At 40.7% G+C, this 13,538-nt stretch overlaps 2 protein-coding genes across 2 annotated transcripts; one reads left to right on the top strand and one right to left on the bottom strand.

Annotated features, from left to right (window-relative positions):
- The first annotated feature begins 1,990 nt into the window (after window positions 1–1,990).
- On the top strand, window positions 1,991–3,201 carry LOC104433278 (ribulose bisphosphate carboxylase small chain 3B, chloroplastic). The gene is made up of 3 exons (XM_010045962.2): window positions 1,991–2,234; window positions 2,514–2,648; window positions 2,766–3,201. The coding sequence occupies exons 1-3, from the start codon at window positions 2,061–2,063 to the stop codon at window positions 2,994–2,996; spliced, it is 540 nt and encodes a 179-aa protein (XP_010044264.2). The 5' UTR covers window positions 1,991–2,060; the 3' UTR covers window positions 2,997–3,201.
- A 3,089-nt stretch (window positions 3,202–6,290) lies between these two features.
- On the bottom strand, window positions 6,291–7,299 carry LOC104433277. Its single transcript, XM_039307170.1, has 2 exons — window positions 6,941–7,299; window positions 6,291–6,783 (listed from the first exon to the last, which is right to left on the bottom strand). The coding sequence occupies exons 1-2, from the start codon at window positions 7,297–7,299 to the stop codon at window positions 6,291–6,293; spliced, it is 852 nt and encodes a 283-aa protein (XP_039163104.1).
- Between the last annotated feature and the right edge of the window lie 6,239 nt (window positions 7,300–13,538).

The raw sequence follows: 13,538 nt of genomic DNA, 5'->3' as shown, positions 1-13,538 counted from the left end.
GTTTTGACATAGGCAAGTTCTACAGTTTTTATGAAATTTTTTCAATTTTTTTGTTGTCGTTCTTTTTATTTCCATTTTCTTATCATCAGGGTCGACAAGGGCTTTCAAGTCCTCACTGTTGCTTCATTCGTGCTCATTAGCTAAAATGAAAAGAAAAGGAATTTATAAAAAAAATTAAATTTCCTTTTTCAAAATTGTTCATGTTAGTGTCGGTCATGTAACATAGACTGTTAGTGTCCACATTAGGATTTTTAAATAAAATTTGTCAGAAAGACTAAATTGGTAAATCTTCATAGGGTTTAAGACTTAAATTGGTCAAATTGAAAAGTTTAAAACTGAATCAGTACCCGTATAATAGGCTTAATTATTTTTTGATAATTATCTTGTCATATCAATCCCCTAATATCTTGAGGCAATTAAGGCTTTACTCACAAGATCAAAGACAACCGAGGCTTTCTGAATAGGAAAATTGTTCAAAAAACCATAAATTTATTGTGCAATGGTCAATTTAATTCTAAATATTTCAATTTTGTAATTTAGTTTTAAACCTTTTGACAACATGATAATTCAATCATAAACTTTTTGATTGTGCCAATTTAATTATAAACTTTTAACGGATTGTCAATTTAGTCATTTTGGCTAATTTTGGCTAGATATCGTTGATATGATGGCCTAGTCAACGCTAACTGTCCTATGTAACATAGTAGACGTTTATGCATACATTAATTTTTCAAAAATAAATTTAATTTTTCTATTTTTTTTTTCTATTTTCTTTTTCCACTTTTTCAAAGGGCTAGTGGAGTTACTAGCCATTGAGGAAGGGCAGTGAAGCCCTTGCTAGTGGTAGGTGAGGGCCACAACCTCGCCATTCCTTGTTGTGGTGGCGATAGCCTAGGCAAGGGCTCATGGCACCCTTGCCAGCCATAGTGAGGGCTTACGAGCCCTTGCCATACCTAGCCAGCCATGACACCCTCGCTAGATTCAGCGAGGGCCGTGACCTTGTGGTCGAGAAGGCTTCGCAATCCTTGCCTAGGGCCCAACGAGGGTCGCCGATTCTTGGCTAGTGACCCTTTGTAAAAAGAGGGGAAAAAAGAAAAAAGATTACTAAAAACTTTGAATAATTTTTTAAACATTAAAAATTGTTCACGTCAGTAACGTCCAATCAAAATTAATTGGAATGACCAAATAGAAAATCCATTAAAGGATTTAGGACTTATTTGGCAAATCATTAAAATTTTAGGATAAAATTGGCATAATTAAATGGGTTAGGATTGGATTAGTGAATTATTTAAAAATTTAAGATTAAATTGATAAATTTTAAAAGGTTTAGAATTAAATTGACTGTCATATAATAAATTAATAATTTTTTGGATATCTTTTCCCTTTCAGACCATAAAGCGTGGTCACAAATTTTGAACTTTTTGCAATCGATGTCGATCCAACTCGGATCCGTTTAAAACCGACGCAGGTCAGACGACTGAGTACTGAAAGCGTTGGCCTATCCGTCCTCATTGAACCAAACAATCAACTGATGGGTCGGGCCGCTACGAGATTAAGACTATTTGTCAGAGAATTTTTCCCAATCGGTGGTCCATTTTCGTCCTTTACCTTATTCAAATGGAAGTCTCGAGATATTCATGTAAAATCAACGAAAAATAATTTTCTAAAATGAAAAGAAACAAGAGGAAAATTTCGTGTGACATATAAGCAGACGGGCCCCCTGTCCCCTGTCGCACTCAAAACACAAGATGACAAACTCTTCTCGATTAGCACCCATTCTTTAGAGGCGGTTTTGTGTCCACCGCGTCTCTTATCCGGATAAAATGGCTCGAGTGCTTAATCCGTCTAAGCCCACAATTTTTTTTTCCCATTTTCTCATTTAATTTACAATTTTTTTCCTTTTTTCCCTAATTCGAGTGGAATTTACATTTTAGAATTTAGAGGTCGAGTGGAGCTATAAATAGAGGGGCACGGTTTGCAATGTACCCTCAAGCAACTAGGAGAAAGTGATAAGCCTTGTGAGGTGTTGAAGACAGCTTTGCCCCAAGGGGAGATCAGTGATGGCCTCAGCCTCAATGCTCTCGTCTCCAGCCGTCCGGGCTACCCCGGCTCAGGCCACCATGGTCGCCCCATTCACCGGCCTCAAGTCCACCTCGGCTTTCCCGGTCACCCGCAAGTCGAGCGAGGACATCACCTCTCTTTCCAGCAATGGCGGAAGAGTCCAATGCATGCAGGTACTAAAAGACTAGATTATAATCGTTTGGAAGACTTTACCCCGTCACTCTCAGATAAATGTGGACCCTAGGATATATAGAGATCCAATTGCATCTATGTCTCGCGTCTAATTAAAATTGCACGGACTCAATTTCACTATACTTAAACTCGACTCGACTACAAAATGTCGTGCTTGGTGCGACACTCGGACTTAATCGATTTCTATGTACTCGAGCTCTACGGAAAAAATTCTAAAGAGTGGAACATAGCACTAAGACGACTTTAATGGCGACCGTCAGGTGTGGCCTCCGATTGGCAAGAAGAAGTTCGAGACGCTGTCCTACCTCCCTCCCCTCTCTCCCGAGTCCTTGGCCAAGGAAGTCGACTACCTTCTTCGCAGCGGATGGGTTCCCTGCCTCGAATTCGAGCTCGAGGTGACGTTTTCCTCTCCATCCTCTCTAAAATACTCGACTGGACGTCTCTAAACAGCGCTCGTTTAGGAACGTGTCTTCGAGATCTGATGTTGTGGTTGTGATGTCGACATTGCGCAGCACGGGTTCGTGTACCGCGAGCACCACAGCTCCCCCGGGTACTACGACGGGCGCTACTGGACAATGTGGAAGCTCCCCATGTTCGGGTGCACCGACTCGGCCCAGGTGTTGAAAGAGCTGGAGGAGGCCAAGAAGGCTTATCCCACGGCGTTCATCCGGATCATCGGGTTTGACAACAAGCGCCAAGTGCAGTGCATCAGCTTCATCGCCTACAAGCCCCCGGGCTTCTAATTCCGCTCACCTGCTTGTGCTGTGAACTTTTCTTTGGAGCTCTTTGGAGATCGCTTTTGCTTTCGCTTTGCCTGTTGCAGTTGTTGTGTTTTTCCCTTGTGGCGTCTTTGTGATGATGAATCTGGACCACCCGGAATGATAGAAGGGCCTCGATGTACATAAATGAGTAATCTAATGTCAGATCAAGTCCTTTTATCACAATAAATTGCATCTTTGATTCTCTCCCTCTCTCCTCTATATCAATTACTATTTTTCTGCACTTTTATTCTGCTAAATCAAGCTCATCACATGTCAAGAAACATTGGAACCCAAAAGTTTCGATCCTGCAAAAAAGAGGATACTAGTTTTTCTATGCCTTTTCCCACTGTTGTGATCGATTCTGATTGCAGTATACATTCACAAACGAGTCCGGTTTCCAGCTATAAGCTTATCAAGGGAGAACATATCTTGACTTGTTATTTGATTAGATGAATTAGACTCAATCTTCAACGACGACCTCATATTGGGGAAACTAATTACACGTTACTACTTGTGTATAGTTGTGTGGCTTGAGCTCTCTAAAGATCTAAGCCAAACATGATACTTTCTCCAGAGAAATTGCATGAAATTCAAAAACCGGGACACAACACTCTATCAACTTCATTTTCACTTATCTAATTATTTATCCTTGTCCTGGAATTTTGCGGGAAAAATGCATTCGGCGCTGCCATGTCTGAACGACCCCTTTGTGTGGCTTCAATCATTCATTTGATCGGAACGGCCATCGGCATTACTTTTTATGGGACCTCTGAGAATTCAGACCTGACATCTCTGTTGACTGAGACTACTGATGACACGCCGCCGTGCTGGGCCGGCATGGCCTTGCGATTTTATCGGCCGTGCAGGTCGTGCTGCCGGCGAGCGCCTCTCCTAGGGGCTGATGGTCCGTGTGGAGCCAGCTCCCAGGCCCGCCCCAGTCACCTAGTCCATCGGCTACCGTTCAAGAATAAATCTGTGATTTCTAAGGGCGTACATGATATCCCTTTTATTTTTTGCTCAGATTTATTTTTTTATTTTTAATAATAAGTTTGGAATAAAAATCTATTTAATAATATAATATTTTTTTTTTTTATTTTTGAAACAAATTTTTAGTCTAAAATTAGGCTTGTAACAAAAATGAGAACTAAAAATGTTCTGTTTTTTCTATTTCTATAATAAAATTAAGTATAAAAACTATTCTCATTACTTATCCTCATTAGTAACCGGGTGCCCACTTGCCGCCGCCCGCTACTATCCTCCACTATCCTCCTCCACTCGGGAGAGAAAAATTTTATGTCATTGTTAAATGCATATTTTTGCTTATAAACTCGTTTAGATAATAGAATTAAAAAAAATAGCCAAAAATTATGTCCATAAATAGAGTAGTTATCTAAATAGAGTAGTTATCATTCACGTCCTAAATGACTTTTAAATAATAAAACTACATTTGGTAATCCGGATGTGAGCTTGGATGACTTATCCTATCCGATGTACAGAGACATCTTTCAAATTGGATTAGCCCGCATATGTCCAAATAAATTGTTGGACAAGAGATCTGAAGGAAGAGATGGACAAAGCCGGATTGAATGAGAAAAAAAATTAAAAAATTAATAAAATGAGAATCATTATTTATTTTATCGGTAATCACTAATCAATCACGATCTTTCCAAACCATAGTGGCTCATGAATACCTTCTATGAAAATCTGTGCAGTTGTGCCAAGGAGACGCTAGTGGTGGAGGTCTTCGATTGCGGCCATCATAGCAGAATCTCCCTTACATTTTTTTCGGGTTGCTGGAATTTCCCTTACTTATAGAAAATGTGGGGAGCATGAGAGTGCTTAAGATATTGCACTTGTAGTGAGAATAAGGAATGCTTGAGCTTAAGGTATTTATAAGAGTTAAGTACAAAATGTGAAAAGTTTAATTCACGAGCCATCGTTTTTCTCTGTCCATATAGGTCACGTAATCGGACGAGCATTAATAGGCCATGTTTAGCACAACCCTTTAATGTCTTATCCTTACCATGCTTGGCTTGGCTCGTAAAGCATCAATCAAGGCTTTCAAGCGGGTAGCCTAGCCGTCACTAAGCTAGTCTACTAACTCTTTGTTGGTCAAGTCTAATTTTTTGCCATAGATATTATCACAATTAACTAGATGTGATTCTTATTATTTCAAGTTCACTTCTTTGTTTTTTGGGCGCTTATTTCAAGTTCACTTGACGAGTAAAATTACGTCGCTTTTCTCAGAACGTTATTTCAATTGCTTCTTCGATTATAAAAGGGAAGAGAAGAGAAGGACAAATGTACAAGTGGGCGAAACTCTTGGGATATTGCAATTGAAGCGAATGGAGTCCCGTGACCTTCCGACCCTTTGAGGGCCGAGAGTAGTCTTTCTAAGAAATGGCCCAACATCAGTAGGTACAACGGACTTCCCTTTTCCAATTAATGCAAAGCGAACGTACAATCATAATTGAAGTAATGGGGTAGCACTCACCCTTTCATTTCCTCGCTGTCCTTGATTGCGACGTCCTAAATCTGTTCGTATTTCCAAAACAATGAGGTTCTTCCCTGTCTCAACCACCTTTCCAATCTCCAAATTAATAATTTGATGTACCTTAGGCAAATTAAAAAAACAAATTCAGGATTTCAGTTACTTAATTTCAGGAGCGGGGCATTATTTTATTTGTTTCTCTCTAGCTAACTTTTCTTTTCAGATTTGAGCAGCGGGCCATCGACCTTTGACCTGAGGGATATAGAGCTTTCGTGGGTAGAGCAATTCCCGAGGGTCGAATGGATGTCGGATTCTCCTCTGGTGATGCAAAAAGTTGGATTGTGAGAAAGTAATGTCACACGTGTCTAGCATTTCTGCCTTGTCGATGGAGCTATTGCTTAGGAAAAGATGGCACATACGAAAAACGTGAACTGGATTTAATACTTAGTTGGCAAGCGACAGCTATTATTGCCTTCGAATGCGTAGCAATTACTTGGCAAGGGAAAAGGAGGATTATGCAAATCATCATCGTTACCCTTCACTGCAAGGAAGCTATCGGGAAAGCAGATCCGTGCACCGAAGCAGAAGCCACGAAATGTCCAATCATTTTTCTTAGATTGGGGGAGGAAAATAGGGAAGGAAGAGCTCGTATTTACAGACGCCAGTCAAATCCACCACGTTTTCGTCGATCCGACCGCGTTGACCGTTATTCCAAGACACGACACAACCCAACCGCCGGCGAAGCAGAGGGCCCCACTCGACTCGCGACTCGCGCAACTGAGTCGTCAGAACCGCTCACGCTCAGCCCTCGACTCGCTCGCCAGCTCGTCGGAGACGACGACCGCGTCGGCGTCCCACCACGTCTCCGCGTCGGGCTCCGTCACCCTCTTCAGCGGCGAGCTGACCTTCCTCATGTCTCCGAGCACCAGCTCCCCGCCCGCTTCCAGGAACAGCTTCTCCACGCCGCCGCAGTTGACCCGCTCGACGTTGCCCGCCGTCCGGGGGGCCCACTCGGCGATTATCGCCGGCGCCCGGCGACCGGCGCGCGTGTCCCACACCCTCAGCGCCATGTTCCCCGAGGCGCTCGCTCCGGCGGACACGATCGCCGCCGGCGACCGCAGCGGCGCGGCGGAAAGCGCCGGGATCCCGGACGTGCCGGATGAGAACGAGCTCAGTCTCTGTCCCGTGTTCAAGTCGGTGATGGAGATCGCGTCCCCGAACGAAGCCGTAGATTCTCCTTCGGGGTCCACCCCGATCTCGAAGCCCCAGATTCCAGAGCTGGACGATGTTCGTCCGGTCGCAGAAGCCCGATAAGTGGTCGCAGAAGAAGCTCCGCCGGCGCCGGAGATTCGAGCTCACGCCTTCGCGTTGCGGACACGCCGAGCCCTTGACGACGAAAACTTCGTGGTCTCGCGATGGGTCTTCGAGAGGCGACCTCGTAAGCTCGATTTCGTCTTCCTCTGTTTCCGAAGAAGGAGCAGAGCAGGAGGAGGAGGAGCAGGCATCGTCTTCCTCGCTACCGTCTAGGCAGCTCCTGAGAAAAGGCTGGGACTGAGACGGGGACACCGAGACGAGGTTGTTCTGGTACTTGATGATGAGGAATCTGATTCGGTTGATTAGGGTGCCGAAAGAAGCGACGAGGGCGAGGATCAGAGCACCCCATTTCCAGAAACTGTAGGCCTGCGAAATCGTCCTGACGGAGAACGAAAGAAACTGAGAGAGAAAAGACGGGTCTTGGAGAGAGCTTATGCCCGCTTCGAAATCGCCTATTCTGTTTAGGACTGGCATCTCCATGATGGCGTCTCTCTTCGGTTGCAAAGCCTAAAAGAAAAAAGAGGGTCGGATCGGAGATAATCGTTTAGCAAGTGGAGGTGCTTCAATGGCGAAAACAGAGGAGGAAGGAGAATAATTCGAGGACTGAGAAGGAACAGAGCTATTCCTTGCGGAGCTCCAAACGAAAGAGAAAAGCGAAAGGTAGAGGAGGTTCCCGAACCCCACCCCGTCAGTTTATAAGGGCAAAGCGCGAGGAAAGGAGGCCCGCACAAGAAAGGTCATTTGCGCTTTTCATTAAAGCCACCGAATAGGTTTTTCAGTGCCCATTTAATCATGTCCATCTTTTAATAATGTTTCGCTTGGCAATACTAGGTAAATTAAATAAGTCAATTGTAAATTAAATTTATTAATTCTCTCTCTCTCTCTCTCTCTTTTGCTCTGCGTTTTTACAAAGTGCGGGAATCAAACCATGCACCTATGATACTAGTGTCCCCACCTACTAATTCTTTTACCAGCAATAGGGATGAGCATGATTCTAAGATAAAATTTGGAATTGGAGAACCAAACTTAATTTGGTTCCACATTTCTAAACATGTAGGGTAGGTTCTGGAATTTAGGTAAATGGAATTTAGAACCCGAAACAAGTTTTTATGTTTTTTATTTATTTATATCTTCATGCAATCCTATAGTATTTCATGACGCTAATTGTAAGTGTATAATCTAAAACTACTAGTATAAGCTTCTATTTTATAATTGAGATTTTCAATTTATTATTATTTTATATTTTTTGTATGTCTAAATATAAGTTATGATTAATGGATTGTAAAAATAAACTGTGGTTATTAAAGACGATGATTCATTGTAATCATAAGTAGAACCTGAATAAACTCTAAAATTGACTTTGAAATCTGTGATAGAGTAGGTTTTAGATTCTAAAAAATGCATGATATGTTCCAAGTTCTTTAAAAAAAAATTGAGGAACTTCTTTGAGAGAGCAGATTTCAAGTTTTAGACGAATTATGTACAGAACCTAAAACTATTGACCCTTAACCAATAGGGCCGCATACCAATTGGCTGTCTAATCTTACTTATGCAAAGGAAAATAAATTATTTTTACCTGATTTAGTGGCTATTAAACTCGAGAGAAACGACTTTCCCTCACAACTTTAGGAGCCCACCCTGCGATCGATGTACACATAATAAATCATTAGTCCGACACAGGAACATGGGCAACGGAAGTAAGAGGAAGGACCCGGTTTGTGGTGTATGACGTGGAAGGCGATAATTGGTCATGCGGTGAGGGATTTTCCTTCCACGTCAAAAAAGGGGCGGGTCCTTTTCTTTTAACAATCTCTAGATATGGATGGCTGAGTAAGCAATATTCCAAAATGTGGGGCAACGTCATGGACGAGTCACGTTTGATGAGTCCAGAGGGTGAGCAAAATCTGACCCCCTCTCGAATTTCGGCGTCAGCACTCGGCAGGAGGGATCCAATTTGTGTGGTTTTCAGGTCGTGGGCGACTCCGACCATCTAGACGTCGGCACGTGGCGGCAGATGGTTGATTGCCCGTACTCCCAAGTGCTGAGCAATCGTCAATTTTTAAATAATTGCACCGCACGTGATTCGGGTCTTTTTGAACCATACCTTGGTGTAAAAAAAAGAATTCATTTTCGATATATCGACGCGTGTAAGCATAAAAAATATTATTCTTCGAGGATATTCGCTCGTGACTTGCCAAAGTTAAATTTCTCATCGAAAAGAAGGATCGAGAGACACGATATTCACCAGCTCAGCATATCAAAGCCTTTAGAGTCTCACTTCGGCATTCATTGAACGCAATGTAATGCTCAGGGCTAGTCTCTCATAATATACTTAGTAAAAATATCATGATGAGTTGCTGCCGCCATGAAAGGTTAATATCACATATCAGTTTTGGTCAACCTTTTTGAAAGAGAAATAAACTTAAATGCGTTTGAAGCCGTACTAAAAGCTTTTTCTTTCATTCTCTTTGTATGTCAACCACTCATTGCAAATGATTTTTTCTTTTGGTAAGAAAAGAGGCCAAGCCCAATTATTACATCAACATTTGCCTAACAAAGCTTAAACCATAGCGATATCCTATCAATAGGAGAATTAAATCTATTGGTGACCTATCTAATGTAGGAGTGACATTTATATTGTAGGAGAATTAAATCTTTTAGTGGCCTATCTAATGTAGGAGTGACAATTACATTGTAGGACAGAATAGCCCAATTTGCTAATAAATCTGAACACGAATTTCTTTCTTTATGAAGAATTCTAACTCGTTGGAAGTACTTCAATAATTTCTGAATTCAAAAGATGACAGCGAGAGATAATTAAGTTTCTGAAGTAGTGCAATTGCTGCTTGCGAGTCAACTTCCACAAAAATTCTGGAAAAGCCAGAGAGATTGTCAATTTGAGGCCCGTAAGAATTCTGCGAAGTTCAGCTTTTAACAAAGAGCATACTCCAATATGTTGGGCAAGACCTGCAAGCCAGTTGCCTCGCCCGACTCATCACAGAGAAGTCCACCTTTTTTTTTTTTTTTTTTTGGTCGGTTAGAGAAGTCCACCTACCAAAGGGAAAAAAAGAAGAAAATGCTAGACCTGAGTTGCCTTTAGAGATCCTGTCGGTGTTGAGCTTGATCCAACCATAGGAAGGGGCCGTCTAACCCACGTCTCTATTTTATTTCTCTGGAGAGACAATCTCTTTTTCGCCGTTCGAGCCATTGCATATAATTTATCTACAAAAGCACAATATCAAGAAGAGAAAAAGAGAGAGGGAGAAACCATATCCAAAAAGGAATAATCTGTACAGGTTTGGCATATATGTGTATCCTGAACAAGAGCTATCAACAACAACTCACATTCCGCTCCCAAAAAAGAAAGAAAAAAAAAAAGAACATCTCTAATAAAATGAGCAAAAATGCACCTAATCCAATTCTCAGAATGACGCTTTTGCTAAGTGCTCATTTCTGGGGTCCCTACCTCATTGATTGATTTTGAGCTGGTCTTCTCGTATCGGTTATTAAAAGCCTACATCGACATCTACATCTACGTCTACATCTTCTCATTTCTGGGGTCCTGACTTCCGGGACTTATCTGGTGCAGTCGTGATGCCCCTGCTGCACCCTGGCGAGGGAGTTTATCAGCTGCGAGCCGCGAGACGATGCGAATTTTCTCTCTGGCCATAAAAAAAATAGGTTTTGCTCTTGATATTTCGTTAAGAGCGGCCAACAACATAAAGATGGTGGTCCTAAAAGAGAGTTCAATTTCACGACGGCTTTGTCGAGACACATTTGGGATGTCCCCTCGCGGGGGGGCTTTTGCATCAAAGAAAGAATCAAAAGTACGTCGAAACATGCTTTTGAAGATCGCCATCTTCAGGGTTTGTCCCGCTGCCACACAGGGGCCGTGAGGTTGGTCCATGCATTGGCAAGTGCGCTCGTCCTTTTTATTTAATACTCGGGTTCAAATCACTGCATTTGTCGACGATCGAGTGTAAGTATGCTAGAGGGAGGATTGTATATGTTGAGAAATGATTGCGTCTTTAATGTACCTTGATAAAAATAATCTATTATCGACTACAAAATATTATCAAATATTATGGGACCCACTTCTTTAAATATTTATGGTTTACAATAAACTGCTATTTTCATAATATTCTAAATATTATTATGCTAATAAAACCCCTTACTCAATGGTTTATATGCGAATATATGCATTAGAGGCTTTAGACACGTGCACCTGCAAAATTGTTCATCAATGGAGATATCGTAACCTATCATTAAGCCAAGCTACGGTAGCTATAAGGGGTGAGCATTAGTCCTAGTCTAACTTGGAAATTGGATAGAATTGGGTAGTTCTCGGTAATACTTATAGGAATTGATCCCATTCTCGGTTCCCAAAATTTGGAATCAAGAATAACCGGTCTCGTTGCAGGTTGCTTATGTGGAACCAAACTGACTGGACCAAATTGGTATACCTTTTTTTATCTTCTTTTTTTCCTGTAATTTTGTTTCCCTTCCAACTAAAGAGTACAGCACAAATTCATTGTTGTAGAAGCACATAGGCACTGGACGGCTGCAAGAGGTTGGCACAAATTCATTGTGACGTCACTGCATGCGCATGTAACTTCAATGATGGCTGTTCTCGCTGGAGAGTATTTGTGTTCATCTATGGAGCACATAGAACTTCAAATGAACAGAGGCACTTCTCCGTACTCTATTTGGGTATATGCACAATCGGCTCCGGTCTAACCCACGAACTAGACCGACTAGTTGGACAAGGTTGGTTCCTTATTCCACAAATAGAAAAATGTATGGTTTCTAGTTCCAAAGTGAAAATCAATCTACCATGAAATCGATCAACTCTAATGATTATGAAGACCGCCCCTTGTATTTTATAGTGATTATGAGTATTTAGGTCGGCCACTATAGTCATAAAACTTGTATTAATTATTAAGCATTGACTAACTACTCCCGGAAGAAGCGCAAATTAAGAAGAAGTAAAGAAAAGGTCCAAAAGAATAAAAAAAATCATGGACTATGTCACCAAGCGAGAAAATGATTAGTGCCGTCCACCGGTTGGCTTCGTATTGGGTAGGAGGTCATGGAAAATAGGACTTAACGTCCCCATCACCAAGCCAATAATCAAAGGCTTGCTCTTTCCTTTCATTAATAATTCGCATTATGCGCACTAAATTGTACAACTTCTTTATCTCTTGATTTATTTGGTATCATAATGGAGTCCCATAAAGTAAGTGCTAGGAATACATAAATGAAAAGAAAGTTAATGATCAACAACCACTCCTCTCAAAATGGCGAAATTAATGTTAGCTTTTTTAGCTTTTTATTGCTTGGCTTCCTATCTCATGAAGATAGAGATGAAGTAGATGGAGATATGCCCGTGCACTGACATGATTATGGAGATGCGCGAATGTATCGTACTGTCGTGGTGCTTGGACTTTAGATGACCAAGCGTCCTAATGTTGTGAATTACTTTTAGGACTTTTTATGACCTTTTCTGTACTTAGTTACAGCTTCACATCATAATGTTCTAGTGTACATTAGCCCTTATCTGCGTGCTATCATGGTTTCGTCCATCCCTAATCAAAGGAAATTTTCTCCAATTAGTTTCTTGATTGGTGGATTGCATGAATTGACATTGCCTACATTTAGTTCCAGTTGAATTTGCATACGGGTGATAATAATAATATAATTTGTAACTCATAAATTAGAAGCAAGATTAGAGAAAGTTTCAAGAAAATATAGCCCAATGTTTTTCACAACAAAAACATTTTAGCTAATAATGCTTTTGGGTCCAAATACTTGTCATATCTATTTTTAGTTTTTCACACCTGACATATAAAAAGTACAGGGTAACTATGCTTTTGATCTTTACTTTACTTTTACAATTGAATTATTTATGATGTCGCATCCTGCAACTTATAGAATATAATCAAGCATTTGGAATCAGTAAATATAATAAAACTGCCATGACCTTGCTTTTTTTTTTTTTTTTTTGACAAATGCCATGACCTTGCTTGTGAAGGGGAAATTTTTTAGTCTAATGATTGCGTCTAATAAAAAGACGGTAAGAGAAGTAATTAAAAGTATTTCAAATTGAAATAAAAAAAATAAAACTATTGACAATTACCTAGGACAAACCAACGGCTCATGCCGATCCCGGGCAAAGTAGGGCCTGTCCTAGGCACGACCCGTCAATTTTCTTTCTTAGGTAAATTAAGCATCTTTCTTGACGAGTTTTCTTGCTATTAATATTTATGTCCACATCCCCATTTTAATATGTTAGCTTTTACTCCTACATGATCTATGTTTAATTATCTATGTCTCTAATATATATCTCTTTTTTCAATTCTTTTGTCAGAGTTTGAAGAATAGGCCAAGAATGAGAACGACTTGTAATTTTTGTATATTCAGTCGTGTATGCTCACATAGTGTAAGCTCCTATTTATAATACAATGAATGTCTAACTAAGGAAAATAAATGGAAGATATATCAAATCAAATCTAATCAGGATTGATATAATTTATCAATTATAATCTCCTATAATCTTGAATTGATCGATCATACTCTTTAGTCCGATACTTGCATATCTCCAACGTCTTTAGATTTCTATTAAGTAAATGAACTAAGTTTTAGTGTCCTAAACTCGTGTTGGAAATTAAAAGGGGCGAGCAGTCCTAAATTTGAGCGAGTTCACCCCTAAATCTTGAAAC

This window comes from Eucalyptus grandis, chromosome 2 (assembly GCF_016545825.1).
Source record: "Eucalyptus grandis isolate ANBG69807.140 chromosome 2, ASM1654582v1, whole genome shotgun sequence".
NCBI classification, from domain to species: domain Eukaryota; kingdom Viridiplantae; phylum Streptophyta; class Magnoliopsida; order Myrtales; family Myrtaceae; genus Eucalyptus; species Eucalyptus grandis.
Note: the sequence above shows the minus strand (reverse complement) of the source record. Positions and strands in the feature narration are given on the sequence as shown.

What these genes read in the sequence shown, in the direction of transcription:
- LOC104433278 (XM_010045962.2), top strand. Translation starts at nt 2,061, where the DNA reads ATGGCCTCAGCCTCAATGCTCTCGTCTCCAGCCGTCCGGGCTACCCCG. An exon ending in GAAGAGTCCAATGCATGCAG is followed by an intron (nt 2,235 to 2,513) that starts GTACTAAAAGAC and finishes GGCGACCGTCAG; the next exon opens with GTGTGGCCTCCGATTGGCAA. An exon ending in GCCTCGAATTCGAGCTCGAG is followed by an intron (nt 2,649 to 2,765) that starts GTGACGTTTTCC and finishes GACATTGCGCAG; the next exon opens with CACGGGTTCGTGTACCGCGA.
- LOC104433277 (XM_039307170.1), bottom strand. Translation starts at nt 7,299, where the DNA reads ATGGAGATGCCAGTCCTAAACAGAATAGGCGATTTCGAAGCGGGCATA. An exon ending in GACGAAATCGAGCTTACGAG is followed by an intron (nt 6,784 to 6,940) that starts GTCGCCTCTCGA and finishes AACATCGTCCAG; the next exon opens with CTCTGGAATCTGGGGCTTCG.